The sequence below is a fragment of the Eptatretus burgeri genome, chromosome 1 (assembly GCF_056783735.1).
Source record: "Eptatretus burgeri isolate ZD-2024b chromosome 1, Ebu_testis_v1, whole genome shotgun sequence".
Lineage (NCBI taxonomy): Eukaryota > Metazoa > Chordata > Myxini > Myxiniformes > Myxinidae > Eptatretus > Eptatretus burgeri.
In genome coordinates this window covers 77,761,605-77,781,505 of record NC_140961.1, presented here as the reverse complement: position 1 = coordinate 77,781,505, position 19,901 = coordinate 77,761,605, and the positions used below count along the sequence as shown (strand labels likewise).

At 41.4% G+C, this 19,901-nt stretch overlaps 1 protein-coding gene across 15 annotated transcripts in view; it reads left to right on the top strand.

The window, feature by feature from the left end:
- PPP1R12A (protein phosphatase 1 regulatory subunit 12A) overlaps positions 1-19,901 on the top strand; it is a 269,267-nt gene that overhangs the window by 218,426 nt on the left and 30,940 nt on the right. For 11 of the 15 annotated variants that reach the window (XM_085889079.1, XM_085889175.1, XM_085889071.1 and 8 more), the window contains 5 exons: positions 1,712-1,802; positions 1,944-2,126; positions 2,540-2,708; positions 6,970-7,100; positions 7,710-7,802. In XM_085889079.1, the coding sequence (XP_085745205.1) occupies positions 1,712-1,802; positions 1,944-2,126; positions 2,540-2,708; positions 6,970-7,100; positions 7,710-7,802 (667 nt within the window). The remainder of the gene's footprint in view (positions 1-1,711; positions 1,803-1,943; positions 2,127-2,539; positions 2,709-6,969; positions 7,101-7,709; positions 7,803-19,901) is intronic. The other 4 variants (XM_085889132.1, XM_085889142.1, XM_085889103.1 and 1 more) reach the window with 2 other exon arrangements.

Below are 19,901 nucleotides of genomic sequence, written 5' to 3'. Positions count from 1 at the left end.
GGTTTTTCTCACTTAAACTCAACAATTGAATCTGTGACAGAGCAGTATCTGGAGAACTTGTCGACCAACAACTCATATTCACAGAGTGGTGATCAGATGTGTTTATGCCTTCGTAATCCTCGGCTGTGAAATGGTCACCACAAATGACAAGTCTATCCAAAGGGTCCTCTTTACCCGTTTTCTTTGGGGGAAAATTTGCCCGTTTTGTTTGTACATATCTTATCCACTGCCGGCGAATGTTTGATTCCTTCGGGAATCGGTGGGAGCGATCACCCGTTTTCCAGCCATTTTCGCAAAACATGATTCGACACTTCGGAGGCATGATGTACAAATGTCCAAATAACTTTGTTCTGCATTAATTCAAAATAAAAAAGGATAACATAGACAGTTGCAAGCTCAAAAAAGTGAAGGAACGGCCTGCTGAACTGGACACTTCTTCAATGAGCGAGTGAGAGTCCGCTTTGTTTTGGAGAACGTGACATCAACATCCATATATGGCACGCAGTTGTTTTTTTCAACAGCCTCGAGAAATAACTTCGGAGTTAAATTTCTTTAACTTTCCCAATCGTTGGGCAACCACAATAGTTTGCATCGAACTATTTAATGCACATATAATCATGTTGATAAATTTTCAGAACATGTTTGGTGACCTGCAATCTGCTCTTTAATAGTCACAGATAAACTGTTCGCATCCACTCCGGAATCACTGCTCACCTCCACTCATTTGTTCCTCTTTTTTTTCCCCACCTGTGGAATCAACTTCCACATCCTCTTCAATCTCACCCTTTCCTCCAGTTCTTCAAGACCGCTGTTCACTCCCATCTTGCATCGTCCCCAATCCAAAAACATGATCTTTTCTACCCTCGTTGACACGACCCAAATCCCCCCTTCCTCCTTCCAACTTTACAGTTTTCCCTCCTTGGAGTTTCCTTCTGTATCCATCTTGTCCACCCCATTCATGCGTGTTTTGCATCCTGTTGTTGTGTGTCACGCCCTGATCCGTTCGGTACGTCAGCTCTTCCACGAGCCTCGACTGTGTACAGAAAAAAAAGTTTTGTGCGCACACGTGCTTCTGAAAATAATCGAAAAAGAAAGAAACAACAACTCAGCTGGGCCAATCTCCACTAAATTTTGCAAATGTGCTGGGTTCCCAGGGTTATTACTTGTCTCGTAAATATGCTATTGTGCTTTAATGTTGGCATTGCTTATGTTAATAAATATTCACGTTTAGCCAGTTTTGTCTGGCAGATGACCCATATCGCTGATGTTTCTCATTGAATTGGCTGATGTGATCCCATCCTCAAAAGTATTTTTGATCCAAAAACATAATGATACGTAACAAAACTAGCATTAGGCGCTCCCTTTAAGTCTTTCATCAAAACAAATTGCCTAATCTGCTGGGCATAGGCATCTTTGATCATAGTTGTCCAGCATTAATATATATTTGTATCAGACTACTGGGTAAGCTGTTTTCCAAAACCTCTGCTCAGGAAATTGACCTAATTGTGTGGGTGCTGGTCGTAACGAGGAACAAATATTATGGTTGCTGGCTGTAGCATTGATCTGATTTCGTGGTTGTTGGTCACGTCTGACAGGTACATGTTCACTCTTTTCATGTGGTTATCAAAGGAAAATACATCCATGCATTATATTGTGCAAACATTGATTTAAATAAATTGTGCTTTTCACCGTTGTGTGTGTGTTCGATCAGGTCTTACCTCACTCCTGTACGCGATGAAGAATCTGAGTCACAGAGGAAAGCCCGTTCGCGGCAAGCACGGCAGACTCGCCGCTCCACGCAGGTAAGATGACTTCTTGTGTCCACACTTTGCCTGAGTACTCATTGTAGTATGGTGGTGTTGAGCACAATCTATCTCAGGGATGATTGATTATAGTTTGCATATTGCTCATTGTATCTGTATTTATGTAATTGTTTTGTGTAGGGAATCACGCTGACTGACTTGCGGGAAGCTGAGAAAATTCGAATGCACAGTTCCGACCAGAGGGCAAAGGAGCAGCCCCAGCCCTCTCAAGAAGAGGGGAAGCAGGAGAGCAACAGGGCTGGGCTTGAAACCAAAGATATTCTTGATATCAGGGTGCGTTATGTGCGAAACCCCATCACAGAGGTTTGTGTTGCATCCACTTTTGTCGTGTTCCTAATAATGTTCTACTCTCGAATGGTTCAAAGAAAGTCACCACGATAGTGCTGGTCCTCAATATTTGAGGACTGCTATTAATCTTGATCTTGCTTTAAATTTTTTGATATGTTTTTTCAAGCTCACATAACCGTCTTGTTTTTCATTGTGTATTTGACATTGTTTATTTCTTTTTATGCCTCTGACTAAGTCGCCAGAGGCATGAAGCTTTTGGGTTGTGTCCGTGATAGGTTTTCATTACTGCGATAACTTAAGAATGGCTGAAGGGATCCAAGTCAAACTTGGTACAAGTATGTATAATGTTGTGAAGATGAACTGATTAGATCAGAACCAGTGATGGTATTTTGACCAAACTTCTTTCATGTCTTTTTTATTTTTGTCAGGAGACGAATCAACGCACAAAGGTTACTTCTTCGGCTGCTGGTACAGTACCTCTCCAGGCATCCAAGGGAAGTACTTCCAGCATTTCTGATTCTTTTGCACAATCCAGAACCAAAGCTTCCACAGGCAGTTCTGCACCAACTTTTGCCACCTCTGAAGCAGCCAGCAATGGCAAGTTCTTTTGAAGTGCTTTTGGTGTGTGTGTTTTGTTGGTTGTTGTTTTCTCTATATGTGGCTTTCAGAAGATGGAATGGAGTCCTCCAAGGGCTCGAAGTATCCACCTCCATTTCAGTCAGGGATTACGATTCATTGACCAATCTGCAAAATTTTGTTGTTCTCAAAGTTTTGTTCTGAAGGCTCTTTTCAGGATCGTCACTGAGCCCTGGACAGCATCCAACTGCAGTTTGTTTGTAGTATATTCCCAGGGATGTTTTTTTAAGATCTCCATGATGTTCTTCTTTCTTATTGTCAATGCTCCAATTATTATCACTGGTTCAATTTTGGCATTCTTCAGCTTCCAGGATCTTTTGAGATCCTGTTATTTGGTCATTTTCTTGATTTATGCATTTAGGCCAAAATCGCTGGGAACTGTCACCTCAATTAGCAATGGTGTTTTCTTTTTTCTTTTTTTTATACCAAAGGCTATATATCCTGTCGCAATGCTTTTTGTTTTTATGTTCACGCTCAATGGGATCATCAGGTCAAGTGAGTGCTACTTCCTCATTTTCAATGATTGCTTTTCATTGATGTTTCCATGAGTTTTCTGGAGCTGGTTGATTGAAATTGTTGTGGAAGTGCCAGTGGATTACTTTACAAACGTCATTGTGCCTTAGTGTGTACAGCTGTTCTGACATGAGTTTTTTTTTTTGACATCCCGATGGGAGGTGACTCGTGATTTTTGTTTCTACCTTACAAAACCTAAAACGTGACGCCTCCAAAGCCAGTCACCGACTGGTCATCCTCCATCGTACAAAGTCCTTCCTTGGCCCACCTGAGATCCTGACCACATACAAAGCTTTCGTCCGCAGCCTGATGGAGTATTGCTCTCCCCTTTGGACTGGTGCTCCTGCCTCTCACTTTCCTCGGCTTCATGCTGTGGAAACCAAGGCATTTTGGATCATTGGTATCTCCCGCGGCGAGGCTGTCTTTGGGACTCACTCACTTTCCGCAGGCAGGTCAGTAGTCTTTCTGTCTTCTACCGTCTCTTCTCCGGTCTCGCCCCCCCCCCCTCCCTGCTCTGTCTGCAATATGTTCCCACCATATTTCCACAGAGCGCTCAAGGTTCGCCAACAACCCTTTCTGGTAAAACTACCAAAATCAAGAATCGCAGCTCACCTTCACTCTTTCATTCCTCTTTTTTTTCCCCCCTTTGGAACAAACTCCCACACACACTTCAATCCCATTCTTCCCTTCAGGTCTTCAAAACAGCTGTTCAGCACAATCTCTTATCTTCCCCCATTTCAAAACCGTGATCTTTTCTACCCCCGTTAATCCACCCCAAACCCACCTTCTTCAAATTCCCTGCTTTCCTTCCTGAAAGTCCCTGGCGTGTCCATCTTGTGTGCCCCGCCCCATCCCTCTCCCTACCACGTATCTCTGTTCCCCACTGTTTTGTCCTTCCCTCTCCCACCCCTCCTGTTTCCTGCTTCTTGTACGTTCTGTGTGTTAGCTCTTATACGAGCCTTGACATTGTGTATTAAAAAAAACCCAAAAACCCTGTATGATTGACTCAGTCCCACCATTTTGTTAAAGCCGATGGTATAATGTCCCTGGTCTTGGACATTTATTATGATTTGTTCTCCATCCCAATTGAGCTGACCTTCGCCAATCCAGTGATCTTTCTTTGTCTATGCCTTGTCTGTTCAAAAAACCTATTTTGTTTTTAAATAAATGTTTTCAATATCTCCTTGCTCTTTTATTGTTCTCCCAGTTGTTGGTGTATATCCTTTGATTTTTTTTTGTTTTCTATTTTTCTTTCATTTTTTTTTTTTTTTGCAGTCATTGGGACTGTATTCATTGCTCTTTCGGTTTTATGTGTGACACCTTCTATTCGTACCGTCTTTGGCATTTTTATGCAATTTGGGGTAGGGATACCTTTCTGGCTTGCTGTCTTCATGTTGGCGAAGAAATTGGATTCGGTCGTCTGTCAAACTTTTCACGTACTCAGCCAATCCTACAGATGTCATTCTATGCACCTGGTTGAGTTCAATCAGGCCGCGACCCCCTTCTCGTCTCGGTAAGTACTTTCTCAGAATGCATTGATTTTTGGAACAATTGTGGATGGTGAGGCGTTTCCTCGTTTTAATATCTCGCTTATGACTCCTGATAAACCATCTTTGCTTTTTACTTTTTTGGGTTCCTTCTTGGTCTTCCGTTTGATTGATTTCCGATTGTCACCGGTTTATTATTCTGCAGCTATATTAGAGTACGAGATGACCTGTGAACCCGTTGGGTTCCCGTTGTGACAGCGGTTGATGAAAAACATAATTTCAAGAAAAAAAAAAAGATAGCTCCAGCAAACTATACCACTGAGGTTTTTTGCATTGATCAATTCTCCCGAAGACTACTTGACTGAATCGGGATTAGATTTTTGAATATTTTTTTTCGTTGCCTGATTTGAACGAAACTTGATACTGCACACCGCAGGGCAATGGTGAGTATGGTGGCCATAAAATTATTGCACTATCGTTTACCACTTTGGCTGTATTTCGGGAACATACATACATACATACAAGATGAGTGGTTTAGGAATATACGAGTTAACTAGACGATCCGTGAACCCGTTGGGTTCCCATTGTGACAGCGGTTGATGGAAAAAAAAAAAAAAAAAAAACATTACAAGAAAAAAATAGAAAGATGGCTCCAGCGAACTATACCACTGAGGTTGTTTGCATTGATCAAATAATCCCAAAGAGTACTTGACTAAATCGGGAATTGATTTTTAAATCATTTTTCCGTTGCCCGATTTAAACGAAACTTGATACTGCACACCGCAGGGGAATGGTGAGTAAGGTGGCCCTAAAATTTTTGCGCTATCGTGTACCGTTTTGGCTGTATAATTTTAGGAACATACATACATGCATACATACAAGATGAGAATTTTAGTTATATATATAGATATGATAGATGGTATTGTGTGTTGGTTTATGGCGAGGATTTTGTTTTGTGGGGGAGAGTTATGTTTTCAGCATCAGCCTTGTTCTGTGCAGGTATTCTTTGGTAATTGTTTTTCTCATTTGTTTGTGGATGATATTTGGTGGATGAGATATTTGTATGATGCTTTGCTTTCTCGCTCTGGTATTGTTGTATTTCAGTCTTTTTTATTGTTTGTGTGTTTGTATTTGTGTGTTTTCAAGTCAGTTAGCATATCTTTTATTTGCTTTGCTGCTCTCCACGGTACATCTCTTTGACTTGCTTACAGGTTTGATATCCCGTATCCTCTTCAAATTATGGTACAAAATGGAGGATCCTTGTTGCTTGGATATCACATGGCAACTGATTCACCAAAGGCAATGGGCAGAGGTGACTGTCATATCCTTCAATTGAAAATTTACTGTCAACAAATGGGGAAGAGGCATATATCACATTGGACTTGAAAAATACATAAGTGGGAGCACTCCCAAACAGCAAGCAAAGTTATGTCGAAGGGGATTCAGCTTGACCTTCATTGTAAACCAACCTTTCCTTTTGGTTCAAAAATTTGGTTCCAATTCTATAATTGTGGGGGAATTAACCCATCCATAAGGACGGATTCTTTGCCAGTTGAATGTTTTTATTTTCCCCCACCCCTCCAACAAGGTCAGAGAAAGGGGGGGGGGGGGGTTACATTAAAATGAGCTCCGTCCAACTGACCTATCATCCGTCCATGACCTATCATATGTCGTCATGCACTTTTTTGTACGAGATATTACAAAAACTGTTGAGCATTTTACTTTCATATTGCAGATATGTATTCCTCATGACATTATCTCAACTTGATTGGATCCCTCCTGTGATTGGCTGAATTATGTTGCCATGGCAACTATTTTGGTAACTTGGCTTGTGTATGTGATATTTCAAAAACCGTTCAACATTTAGCTTTCATCATACACAGATGTATTTCTCATAACCTGAAAGGCAGGGGACCTAGAGAATCAGCTCCTTGTTGTTATTATTTTTGTTATTTTTAATGTTTGAGCCTGAAAGGGGCTCTCTTGACATGTTGGAAATCGTGATCCACTCAAGCAGGCATTTTTGTTGTGGGAGTATAAATTTATCCATATATATCTGCCTTCCATAGTTTTTCAGCTTTGTTGCGAGTGTTAAAATCAGATTACAAAGCTAATACTGGCAAGTTAATAATGAAGGTGTAATTTTGAATACGTGACAGTTTCCCGAACGACTGGTTCTTCGTACATTGCACGTTCTTTCATGAGATCGTCTGCTCTTTCAGGTGAGTCTGCAGAAGAAGATGTTTCAGCGGACGGAGAGCGCCAAGAAGGCAAGGCGCGTCTCTCGGTGCGTGAAAGGCGGAGACCACGCGAAAAGCGGAGGTCCACGGGAGTGTCTTATCGCCCGCTTGACGTAATTTTTGTTTTTGCTTCTTTGCTTTTCTTCTTTTTCAGTTTTTTGCTTTGTTTTTACTTTGTTTTACAGTGATTTCAATATATTTCTGTTCAATCAGTGCATGGCTTGTTACGCTTTTGTGCATGGCTTGTTGTCAATACTTTGCATCGCATATTTTCCAGTTCATGATATTTTCCATTAATATTTTATTGGTATCTTGTTTATGAAACCAAACGTGATTTCCTCAGCCTTTCTAAGCGAATGAATTGTACGTGAGATTAACACATGAGTGTGTTTGCAAACAGTTTTAAATAAAACTTGAGTGATTTTATTTGCTTGTTTCTTCTGGGTTTTCAATACGGTTTGGCGTTTTGCATGACACTGGTTTTGGTGTTTATTGCATTTGTTTCATACTCTTTACCTCATCTTGCACTTGCTTGCGATTCCATTTATACTTCCCAACGTCTTATCCACATCCCAGCCAACTCATTCTGCTTTCAATAACATTTTTCATTTCATTTCATTCTCGCACTACCTCGTCTACTTTTTTGGTTTTCCCACACTCTTGTTTCTTTGTACCTCGACACCTTGTCTGTACCTCTTCTCTCCCGCCTTACATCCCGTCAGTCGCAAAGCGATGAGCCATCAGAGCACGATGAAAGCAATGAAGATGAAGTGGAAAAGGGTCATGGGGAGAAGGAGAAAGAGGAAGCACCTTCGGTGAGTTTTCCTGATTGCTACAAACTTTGTGTTTTGGCTTTCTCTTTTGTAAGAGAAAGTAAATACCTTGTGTTCATCAAAGGCATGTTGTAAAATTCCTTCCCTTACCACCTCGACAACATCCCCTCCACCCCTATGCATCTTTGTTTGTGATTTACTGATTTTACATTTTGTGACATTTTCTGATATTTGTCGTAAATACGAGGGACATTTAGTTGTAACAACAAAATACAATACACCAATACACACCACCTTTTTATTTTTCATTATAGTGTCCCTTGACATCATTGTATTTGCTCTATTTTTCATTCATACTGTCTATGCAAGTTAAGGATATGTTTTAGATTGCTCCTTCAGTCATGTCTTCATTGATTCAGTTAGTTTCTCATCATCGGTGAATGGACATCTACACAGGTGGGACATAAAATATTGAAATGGATAACAGTGACTTTGGCCCACATCCTTGTGATGCAGGCTTGGGAATTGGGGAGGGATTGATCAAAGGTGAGGGGGTGGGGGGGGGGGTGCTGCTTGAAGTTACGAATGGTGTTCTGCACAACACGGGCCTTGTGCACATTTGCATTATTGTAACGGAGAAGCACACCTTTGGTTAACATCCCTTGGAGTTTGACTTTTTTGCATGAAGCTCATGTAATAATCCCTTGGGATGGTAGTTTTGTGAGGTGTTTGTGTGTACATATATATGTATATATATATATATATATATATATATATATATATATATATATATATATATATATATATATATATATATATATATATATATATATATATATATATATATATATATATATATATATATATATATATATATATATATATATATATCCAATCAGAATTCCGTCAGAAACAATTGAGGCCACAGTCCTCCCAGTTTTGGATTGGATGCAAAATTTCTTGTGTGGCAGTGATCCATCGCACATTTCGATTGCATGGATTTGGTTTCAGGCTCCCAAAGGTGAAGCCACATTTTGTCACCAGTTATCAGACGAATGATAGCCTGATTTGTTTTTAACTGTTCGAGAAGCGCGCGACGTGAGGCTTTTGATCCCGAGTGCTGTGACCTTTGTCGATCCAAAAAGCTTTGTTATCGATCGTGAGTGCTGTGGTTTTGAAGAATCAATCTTGAAAAGCCAAGTGTTCATTGATGATAGAGAAAATTCTGCCTTGAGAAATTCCAAGTTTTGTGGATATTTGTGTGACCTTTACACTGCAATTCTCCATGATTAATAGTTTGTATACAGTTTCATCTGCTGGCTATCCTGATCTGGGGGGCGTTTTCAAAGCACTTGTGCCCATGCTTGGTCAGGCACCCAATTTGATGCTCTCGAGTCGAAGGGTACTTCTTCACCATATACAGTCACCATGCGTCCATGGCTTTATTTGGAGATTGCACCCTCATTGCACAGCACATTGATGACACTTTGTTGGTCAAGTTTAGTAAAATTCATCATCGTATGATGTAGAATGATTCTGGATTACCGTCTGAAATGACAAAATCAGATTAATCTAACTAATGACATTGAACAAGGAGATTGAAAAGAGTAAATAAAGAAAACGTTAGCTCCTGCATGCCAACGAATACCTGGCCCCTTGTTCATCCATCAGAAATTCCAGACTTTTGTCAATTAACAGATTTCTGGCATTTTTGTTTCCTCCCAACTCGTCTAAGTGTTGAAAAATGTAGTTTTTTTTTATTTAAATTTTTGTTGTACCTCACTGCCACAATGCCATTTGCATCAAGAGCTGCTCAGAAATGAAGTTCCTTTCATATTCAGAAACGTTTTTCATTTTAAAAAACCTTTTTAATTGGTTCTCTTTGGCATATTTGTTTCTCCAAACATGGATTAGAGGAACATTTTTTTTTAATGAATTTTGAATGACATGAAGAGTGGAAGTACTGGAATCACATTCCAAGTGTTTTAGAGAGATTCAATATGTGCAAGGGGATTCTTTAAAATGTGCGATGTGATAAGTGAAACTATATTTACTTTGAGACAACCTAAAAGTGCAGCTCGTGATGATTTAGTGCAGTACTTCAAAGTGGCAAGTTTGTAAGGAATTTCAAAAATGCTTCAGTACAGTTTTAAGTCCAAAAGATGCTTTACTGAAAGGCTGTTGACCACATTGTTGATAAATTAGGAAGAGCTCAAAACTAAAGGGGCTGTCACACCTTGACATTTTAGCCAGCGTATGGCAAGGTATCAAAATGTATGTAAAACGCTGGCGTACGCTGAACTATTGATGTTTTTTTTTTATTTTTGGTCGTATTCATAACATGTTGGACGTATGCATAACGTATTCGTAACGTACACAGAACGTTTCAATCACATATAGATAACTTATACCAACGAATGCTGAGCTTGTTGTCGGCGTTCACAACCTATGCCCAACGATAGTCTAACTTATGCATAGCGCGTAGCAGCGTATCGCCGACGATCACATGGCGTAGGCTATTCATAGGCTGCGGCTCGACGATTCAAATCATAACCGCACTCGACATCGAAGTGTGAAGCCGCTGTCACACCTTGACGTTTTAGCCAGCGTATGCTGACGTATGAAAAATTTGCCAAACCATGCTGGCACACGTCGAATACGTTATGGGTAAGTTTTGCATACGTTAAGAGCACGCTGAGGCACGCTGGTATACGTCGTAGTACGCTGGCATACGTCGTCATACGGCAAGTACGTTGAGAAATTTTCAGCATGTTGAAAATTTCTCAACGTACTCGGCGTATGACACACGTTCCGCATACGCTGGCCATAAGTTGTCAGCACGTTACGCGATCGTTGACACACGTCGACACACGTTACTTGTAAGGTACTCAGAAGTCGAAACACATCAAGGTAATGGTTGGCGTCATCAAGGTAATCCCAAAGATGGATGGTGGCTATGTTTTCACCCCTGTCTGTTTGCTTATGCATATGTCTGTCTGTCTGTCTGTCTGTCTGTCTGTGAACAAGATATCTCAAAAAGTTGTGGATGGATTCGGACAAAATTTGGTGCACAGCTTGGGTGTGTAACGAGGACGAATTTATTTCATTTGTAAAGATCCAGATCCGGATCTGGATACTATAATTTTAAAGTGATTTTTCACCATTGAAAGATAGGGCCAAAACGATACAATTGCATGATATCTCAAATAGTTTTGGACAGATTCGGTCAAAATTTGGTGGACAGATTGGATGGACAGAATTTCGGAGTTGCTTAGGAACAATTGCTTAGATTTTGGTGAATATCCGGATATGGATCCGAAATTTTTAAGTGATTCTTCACCATTGAGTGATTGTTCTAAAAACTATAGATATCACGATATCTCAAAAAATTATGGACGGCTTTGGACGAAACTTGGTGGACAGTTTGGGAGTGTGACGAGGACGAATCGATTAGATTTTGGTTCAGGTCTGGATTCAGATCCGTCTGATCAGTGGGATCCAAAACATGAACTGTTCAGCCTGGTGGAGGTATGTGCTCTTTCGAATCCTGTTCGAGTCGGTCTTGTATCCACTGAAGGGGCATTTGATTCGCCCCAACATCTGGCCATTGTTCAAATACTTTTTACCATTGGATGATTTTGTGGAGTGACATTCCCCACTCATAGCTCTTGACTTTTAAAGACGTACTATTCTTTTTCTATCGTAACATTTGAAGAGCTCACGTTGCTGAGGGTGAAAGAAGTGGATTTGATGAGTGCAACTTGGTCATGGAAGACTGGTGCTGCAAAGCAGTGGGTAATTGAATAATTTAATTCGTCAGTTGAAGGAAGTGCATTGCCGAAATGGTGGTCATATTTAACTTCTTGTTCAGGACAAATTTCGAAAGAATGTTGTTTGTGTTTGATGAAGATATTGTTGCTTTATCTGCAGTACATGAAAACCTTTCAATTGCAATTGTAAATGGTCACCTTGTGAAAGATAATTTAATATCTTTTCCTTCAAAGTTCAATAAACATGTAAATTATGTTGTATACTTCAAGACCTCTGTTCACCACCTTCGCAAGTCATCCCCCATCCAAAACTATGATATTTTACCAACCCATTAATCTTCCCAAGCCCACTTCTTTCCATGTTGCCAGTTTTTATGCCTCCGCTGACGAAGTTGCCGGAGGCATTATGTCTTCGGGTTGTACTTTCTTCCGTAAATGATTTTATTTTTGATGATGTCATAGGTGGTTTCGTTCTGACGTCATAATTGCATACGTGGAGCGTTTTATCTGATCAGTATGAAAAATTTTGAGGGTCATCTTGGGCTAAATTGTTCGGGTAGAAAAATGATGATGTCATCAGTCATGTGGTTCGGCAGCCATTTTTTAAAACATGAAAGCCTTCAAAAATCTTCTCCAAAACGGCTGAACAGATGGAGGCAAAACTTTACAGGTAAGAGCACTTATCCATAAAGAACGAAAGCTTCTCCACCTATGATGTCATAGATCACATGGTTTCGCATCTATTATGTTTTTAAAGAATAAAAACCTTTTAAAAAATCTTCTCCAGAATGGCTTGACAGATCGAGGGGTTACTTCACCAACATGTTTCCCAAGCCTTAGGGATACCATGGTGTTCCAAATATAATTAATAGGTCACGTGGTCTGTCAGCCATACTGGATTTTACTGAAATCTTAAAATTATTTCGTTTGAACCGCTTCATCAATCGACATGAAACTTCACATTTATGATCTAGTATTCATGGGGAATATATGTTTTAAATTTCAAACTGATCAGATGCATGATCAAACTGATTTAAAAGCCAGAATTATTGAATATTTCAAATCTGGAATCAGGGATTTAAATCAAACTTGGTACAAGTATGTATAATGATGATGTTGCAACATCGAAGAGTGAAAACTTCGGTGTGTGGGGGCCAGTACACACCCCTGACGAACTCCAGTAACAACTGGAAATAAGTCAGAGATGTTACCACCACACTTCACAGCACTCTCAGTACCAGAGTAGAGTTCAGAAATCAGATCAATCAGTTTTGGTGGCACCCCACGAAGACCAAGAATCCTCCAGAGGACATCCCGATTCACCAAGTTGAATGCTTTGCAGAGATTAACACAGGCTGTAAGCAGCCCTTGCCAAAGCTCTCGTCTGCATTTGGTGAGGACCCGAAGTGCAAGGATACCGTCAATTGTTGACATCTTTGGTGTAAAGCCTGACTGCTCTGGGCGCTGGTGCTCAAGCAGATGGTGGCAAACCCGATGAAGAATTATCCGAGCAAAGACCTTGCCCGGCACTGAGAACAGCGTCACCCCTTGGTAGTTGTTGCAGTCCTGGTGATCACTCTTCCCTTTCCAGAGAGGGGCAACAAAGCCCCTCTTTCAGTCAGTTGGGATGATACCTGTGTTCCAGACAGAGCACAGATATGCATGCAACGACACGAGTACAGCATTTCCATCAGCCTTGAGAAGTTCAGCATGGAACTTTCCCAAGAGCTTTACCCCATTTCAACTGGTTCACCGCAGTCTGTGCTTCCACAAATGAAGGTGGATCACAGTTGATTGGAGGGTCAGCAATCGGCATAGTAACACCCCTGACACCCAACTCAACAGCTGGTGGGTCAGCCTGGTGCAGCCGTTCAAAGTGACCAGTCCAGCGGGTCTTCACTTTGGACTGCTCTGTCAAGAGCACCACCCACTGCTCGAACTGCAATACACCAAGGGACGGGCTTGGACGAACACAGTGTGGGAATTCCCCTGTAAGCGGGATGAGAATCACTTGACCACTGGTGATGCTCTACCCCCTCACAGATTCCTCGCATATAGACCTCCTTGTCCACCCTCAGCGCACGTACAGTTTTACTCTTCAACACCCTGAACAGCTCAGCTCTGCCATTCAGCCTGGCCGTGTGACTGGTCAATGGTATCCAGTACCCCCTGGGAGACAGTTGTTCTTCACCTGACAGTGGGTTCCATGACATCCACCAGCAACCTCAAGGATGTTGGTCTTGAAGGCACTCCACAACTCTTCAGGATTTCCCAAAACACCCAGACCACCCCCCCCTCCAAATCCTCACTCATCCTGTTCGCAAACTCCTCAGCTACCCTCTCATCGTTGTTCTTGCCAACATCCAGCCTCGACCTGGATGGTGCATTCTCCCAGATTTATGTTGCAACTTCAGAGTTGCTCCAACAAGCCTGTGGTCGGTATTGAGGAACTGAGCACTTCGGTCGGTCCTGCAGTTCTGGATCATTATCCATGAACCATCAACGAGCACATCATCAATCTTCTTTGCCACACCACCAGTGTTGGAATACCAAGTTCAGCGATGAGCTTGTGGGTGCTGAAACCATGAACCAGCCACCCTAAGTCCATGACTTCTTGCAAAGTCAAGGAACTTAGTGCTATTCTGGTTCATAGTTCCTGACCCATGGGGACCAACACACACCTCATAACCATCCCTATCAGTTCCAGTCGATGCATTGAAATCCCCCAAGACTGGAAGAGTATCTCGCTTGGGGCACTGATCAACCACAGATTCAATCACAGCAGAGAATGCGTCCTTCACGGTGAGGTCACTCCCCTCATTCGGAGCATTTTCAGAGATCAGGGAAACGACATCCAAGGAGTGACGAATCCTTTGTCATAATAGTCTCGTTGACCGGTGTTACCTCAATTATCATTGGGGTCAGCTTATTGGACATAGCTACTGCAACTCCTTGGGCATGGTAACCATCTGAGCAACCATGCCAAAGTGGATGTAACCACCCACCATGATCTCGTCACGATCTGGTCTCTGAACCTCGGAGAGTGCTGCAATACCGATGTTCAAATGATTGAGCTCAGATGATAACAGAGGCAGGTGATCATCCTCTCTTGGGGATCGGACATTCCAGGCACCCATCTGAAAAGACCGCCTCAGGTGAACCCAAGGAGACCGCTGTCTGGTGGACGACACCCCAGCCCACTCTGTCACACACCACCGCTGTCTGACACAGGAAGTTTACCCCATGCTTTTCCTCGTGTCAAGGAATGGGGTCCCAAAGGTTTTCCCCCGATCCCATCATCCAGTGAGCTGCCCTGTGAAGGGCAGCAGCGCAGGAGGTACTCCTCTGGAGTGGGTTTTCAGTTTTCTTTGCATTTGTGGGTTTTGCAGAGTGAAGTGTTTTACAGTGGCCAGAGTGCAAATTCTGCCACCACCCTCCTAAAAATAGTAATCCAACTGCAGGAGGCCATCCTCAGACACAGTTGGGTACTACATATTGATGGCTGTTGGCTCACAAGGAGCTGCTCCGCCCTTTGACAGGTTTGTTTTTTTAAATCCTGTTGGGTGTCCATATCATACACCCTTCTGTTCATGGTGGGGAGATGGTTGAGTCACCAACAACTTGATCATGAAACAGGTTAGTGCAGGTTTACATGGTACCTGTAGCAAGTGGGATTAGTTGGTGGACGTTAAGGACCCCACGGTGTACTTCACGAAGAGTCGGCGAGCTATCGCCGGCACCCTAACGGAATTCCAAATTCCTGCCATAATTACTACTGGAAAACAATGCAATGGCAAACCATCCAGTGTAACCCTTGCTCAGGAAGTTGCTTCAGCAGCACTGATTCTGCAAAAATTGTTATATCAGAGAGAGAGAGAGGTATATAAATATTAACAGATTGTTTTGCATTGCTGTTCAGATGATTAACTCTTTGAGTCTCGTTATTCACAGGCTCAAAAATGACAAATATGCATAAAACTTGACATTATGTGACAAATAATCACTTTAGTCGACGATTCGATCTCACATGATGCTCACTTTAACAGCCACAATTAAAAGGGCTTTTTATTTCACATTTTACCTTTTATTTTATTTTTATTTTTTCTTTGACATTGTTGGATTGAAGAACAAGGTTTATGCCAGTAAAGAATGTTTTGCTAATTGTCATTGTCATCATCGTCATCAGGCGTTATTGTCAATTTGCCTTCCTGTGGATAAACGTGTACCTTTTCCAGTGTAAACTTGAGGATGTCAGCAAGAACCTTGGCAAAGGTTAATCCAGACTTTGCTACATGACAGCTTTGATTCTCTGTTGATGAATTTATTTTAGCACATAGATATGCTCCAACAAGAGGACCATTTGGACATTTCTCTTATCCATTATTAATTTGATGCTTTGTCAATGATCTAGACCTTGTTGTCCATTAAGACCTATTAATGCTCGATCTACAATGGAAAGCTGATGTGGATTTCCTCCATTAACAATACCTTATTTTAAAGGTCACTTACAGGCTGCTCATATTGGATTGCATATTGGTTTTTATGCCATGTTATAAGGTCTTTCCAAAGGTTTGTCTTTTTTCGTGGTGTGGGGGGGAGGGGTTGGGGGATTAACTGCAGCCTTCAATCTTACATCCCGACAATGAGTGAGATCAATTTGCACATTTGTCGAGGTAGTGTTATTGTCATGCCTGCTTCAATGCAGTTCGAGAGTCGGTGAACTGATTTATAACCTAAAATTTATATCCCGTTGACCTCAGTTGTGTGTCGGACTTTGTCTTTGTTTTGACCACTCATGAACTTTTGTTTCTTAATTTTGGCAAGTTTGAATTTGAACTGCAAACCACATCACTCCGTCTCTGTCCTCTTTCGTCTGAGAACACGTGCAGCATTTTGGGACCAAATATGTTTATCTGCATCCATTACCTTTCTGCTTCCCTGAAAAATGTAAATCCACCTCAACAAGTTGTGACTTGTTTACAGTGATGAAACCTAGATTATTTTTGGATCACATCAGTTGAATGCTACAAGATACGGATAAACATCAGTGGTACTTTTGAATTTTTATCTCCACATTATTGTTTGATTTACACAAAATGAACATTTTTTTTTTCCATCTAAGTTGTGCAATCAAACAATGCATTAACACCAAGTTGCATCACCGAGAGGGTCATGTCTTCATCATCCTCATACACAAGAAGAGCGACAAGAGAGATCCCATTAATTACAGATTGGCCACCCTTTTTCCTCGTCATAAGCAAAGCAATGATTCCATTTTCACTGATCACTCCACCCCAGACATGCTCCTTTCATGCTTTCCGAGCAACTTTTCATTTCCCTAAATCTCGAACAAGATGCCTTGATTGATACTTCCTGGTTACCCTGCCCAGTTCACAAACTTGTGCAGAATTGACAATCAGGGTTCACAAACTTGTGCTGGGAACTTTTCCTCACATGTCAGCAGAGTGTTACTCTGAATAGGAATCTCTCTCCTCATTTGTCTGAGAACATTTGCAGCACTCTGGGACCAAACATGTTCATCTGCATCCATTACTTTTCTGCTTCCCTGAAAAACCTTGCATTGAAATATACCGTTTTGCAAATGAGTCCATGCCATGAAGGAAAGTTCCTCAGCCCTGGTGGCAGGTGTGCGTGTGCGTGTGCGTGTGCGCGCTGCAGCTGTAATCCTGTCTGCAGATTTGGGATAAAGTATTAAAAAAACAAAATCAGTAATCTACCTGAAACCTCACTTTCAATTTTGGCAAATTGCTCTCCTTTCCTTCACAAAGATCATTGTTCAATTTACTTTTGTCGTGAACTTCAAGTGGAAGTGCAATCTTTCGAGCTTTTGGTCATGTTCCCTTTGAAAATCAATTTGCAGACTAATTAGGATTAGAAGCATCTGATGTTGTCTCTCTTAAACCTCTCTTTGTTTTTTCTCTCTCGGGACTTCTATAACCTCAGCCACCGAAGGTGGACGGAGGTTATGTTTTCACCCCTGTTTGTCTTTCTGTTTGTATGTGAACAGGATATTTCAAAGAGTTATTGATGTATTCGGATTAAACTTGGTGGACAGGTTTGGTGTTTGACCAGGTCGAATCGATTCGATTTTGGTTAAGATCTGGATGCAGATCCGGCCATCAGTGGGATACAAAACGTACACTGTTCAGCCTGGCAGAGGTATGTGCTCGACCGAGTGATGTTCTCGTTTTCAAATGTGACCTTGAATTGACATCCAACGTAACAGTGCGTTGACATGTCACGTTGACAGGGACGTATCCATTGACACTTTTTCGTTGATTTCTATTTTGGACGTAGTTTGCCTAACTATTCGGCATGTATTGGACTGATAAAATCTCCAAGCTGGTTCAAACGTTCAAGTGTCAACTTTGATTTTGTGGCAGAACTTATAGTCCTTCCTTGGAGGTCATCGGCTACTTACGAGAAACAAAACGTTCATCTTTAGTGCCCATGTGTAAGGCTGCATCTGTTCTTGCTTCCCCTCGAGGCAGTAAAGGTGTGGCAGATTCTCATTGTGAAAGATGAGATGCAGCAGCCTTTTAACTTGAAGGTAGTGGATGTTTTTTTTTCAGGAGGTGCTTCTTTCGCATCACCTTCAGTTTGGGACCCTTGCGGTCCTGTACCACCTCCATCTGGTCTTGCACTATCTGCTTTCAGACTTTTTTTTATCCCTCCCAGCCCCTCTATTTGATGCGTGCTCATTGTTCTGGCAGTCTGTGGATCTGCTGCCCTCTGTAATTTAGTTCCAGTTTGACACAATATTACTGTATCCAAAAAATGGCATAAAAGCTGGAACAAAAGGCAATTGCTTTGATGCCATGCATATCATTGGAATTCATGAGTGGATTAACGAAATGGAATGAAGGATGACAGCGAGCTGCCATCATACTCTGGCAGAACGATTCTCACAAATGATTGCCGATCCACAACTGATTCGGATCTTGTGATTTTTTTTTTTGCGTAATACAGTATTTGTGCATTTTAATTAATATCCACTATGGCAGAAAATTGTGTTAGCCTTTCATATAAAAGCGAAGCTTGGTTGGATATATGAGTTTTTTTTTCATTTTTAGTTTTTGTCCTGTAGTTTTAGCCATGTGTTTGCCATGGCTAACATTTCTGAGATTTACTTAGTTTTCCTGTAAATATTCCTCCATTTTCCATTCTCCCTGTTTGCTATTACCAAAGGCAGCTTGGTTGGTGGGAATGTGTAAGTGTAGTGAGCACTCTTGTCCATACATGGCAGTGTTATGAAAGTTGCAAGAGTCTCTCTCACGTTTGGTATGCAATGATTAGGATGAGGCTCGCACCACTAGTTCAACTCCTTTCATGCTTGATTTGAGGTTTGGGCGTCTGTTTATATTTTCCTCCTCCTGAGCTTGATGTGGTTTGCTGTTCTGTACTTGCTACCTAAAATGGAAGACAAAGAAACAATGTATGCCTCAACACAAATGCTCCATGATATGAAACTGCCCACAGCAGAAATACCAGCATCTTGTCTTGATTGTGGATAGAAATTTGGAGCTGTACAACAAAGAATAATGAGGAAGTCCTTTGTTCTTTTTCGGTGCAATATCAGGAAAAAGAAGTTGCAAGTTGAGGTTTGGTATTCCAATCGGAGCACAATGCTCACAATGACGTGAATCCAGGTTAAAATCTCATATACCATGTTGATATATGCATTGTCTCACAATATCCTTGTAATGTGTTTAAAAAATTTTTTCCAGGGAAGAGCTGAAGGTAGAACTGACACACTGGGACAAACATCAAGGAGATGAATGAACAGTAAAAGGGGAAAAGAGAAGAGTAAACACTGAAACTAGCAAGTCATATTATTGTGTTAGGAAGGGTTAACGGGGCTCATAGAGATCATGGGTCGGAATAGGAGATGACAAGAGATGGCGGTGCACCTTTTGCTTGAAACCCTGGAGGGAAGAGTGAGACACAACTTGCTCGGCAAGGTGGTTCAGGAGACGGGAGATGCGAGGAATATTATAAATTTAAATGGATAATGATGTCTTATAATGTCCTTCCTTGTCTGCATGTGATATACATATAAACTTTTCCATGAGCTTTATAGCACTGTTAGCAAAGGTCATGTATAAAAGATGACACAAGGAGTTGATACTCGAGGCCCCCACCTTTTGGGTGGTATGAGGAATTGCTGTGCGTAATATGAAAGCTAAATCTTGAACTGTTTTTGAGATAGTGCGGAAACAAGCCAAGTTACTGAGATGGTTGCCATGGCAACATAATTCAGCTAATCATGTTGAGATAATGTCACGAGGGATAGTTATGTGCAATGTGAAAGCTACATGTATCAATAGTTTTTGAAATATTGCAGACACAA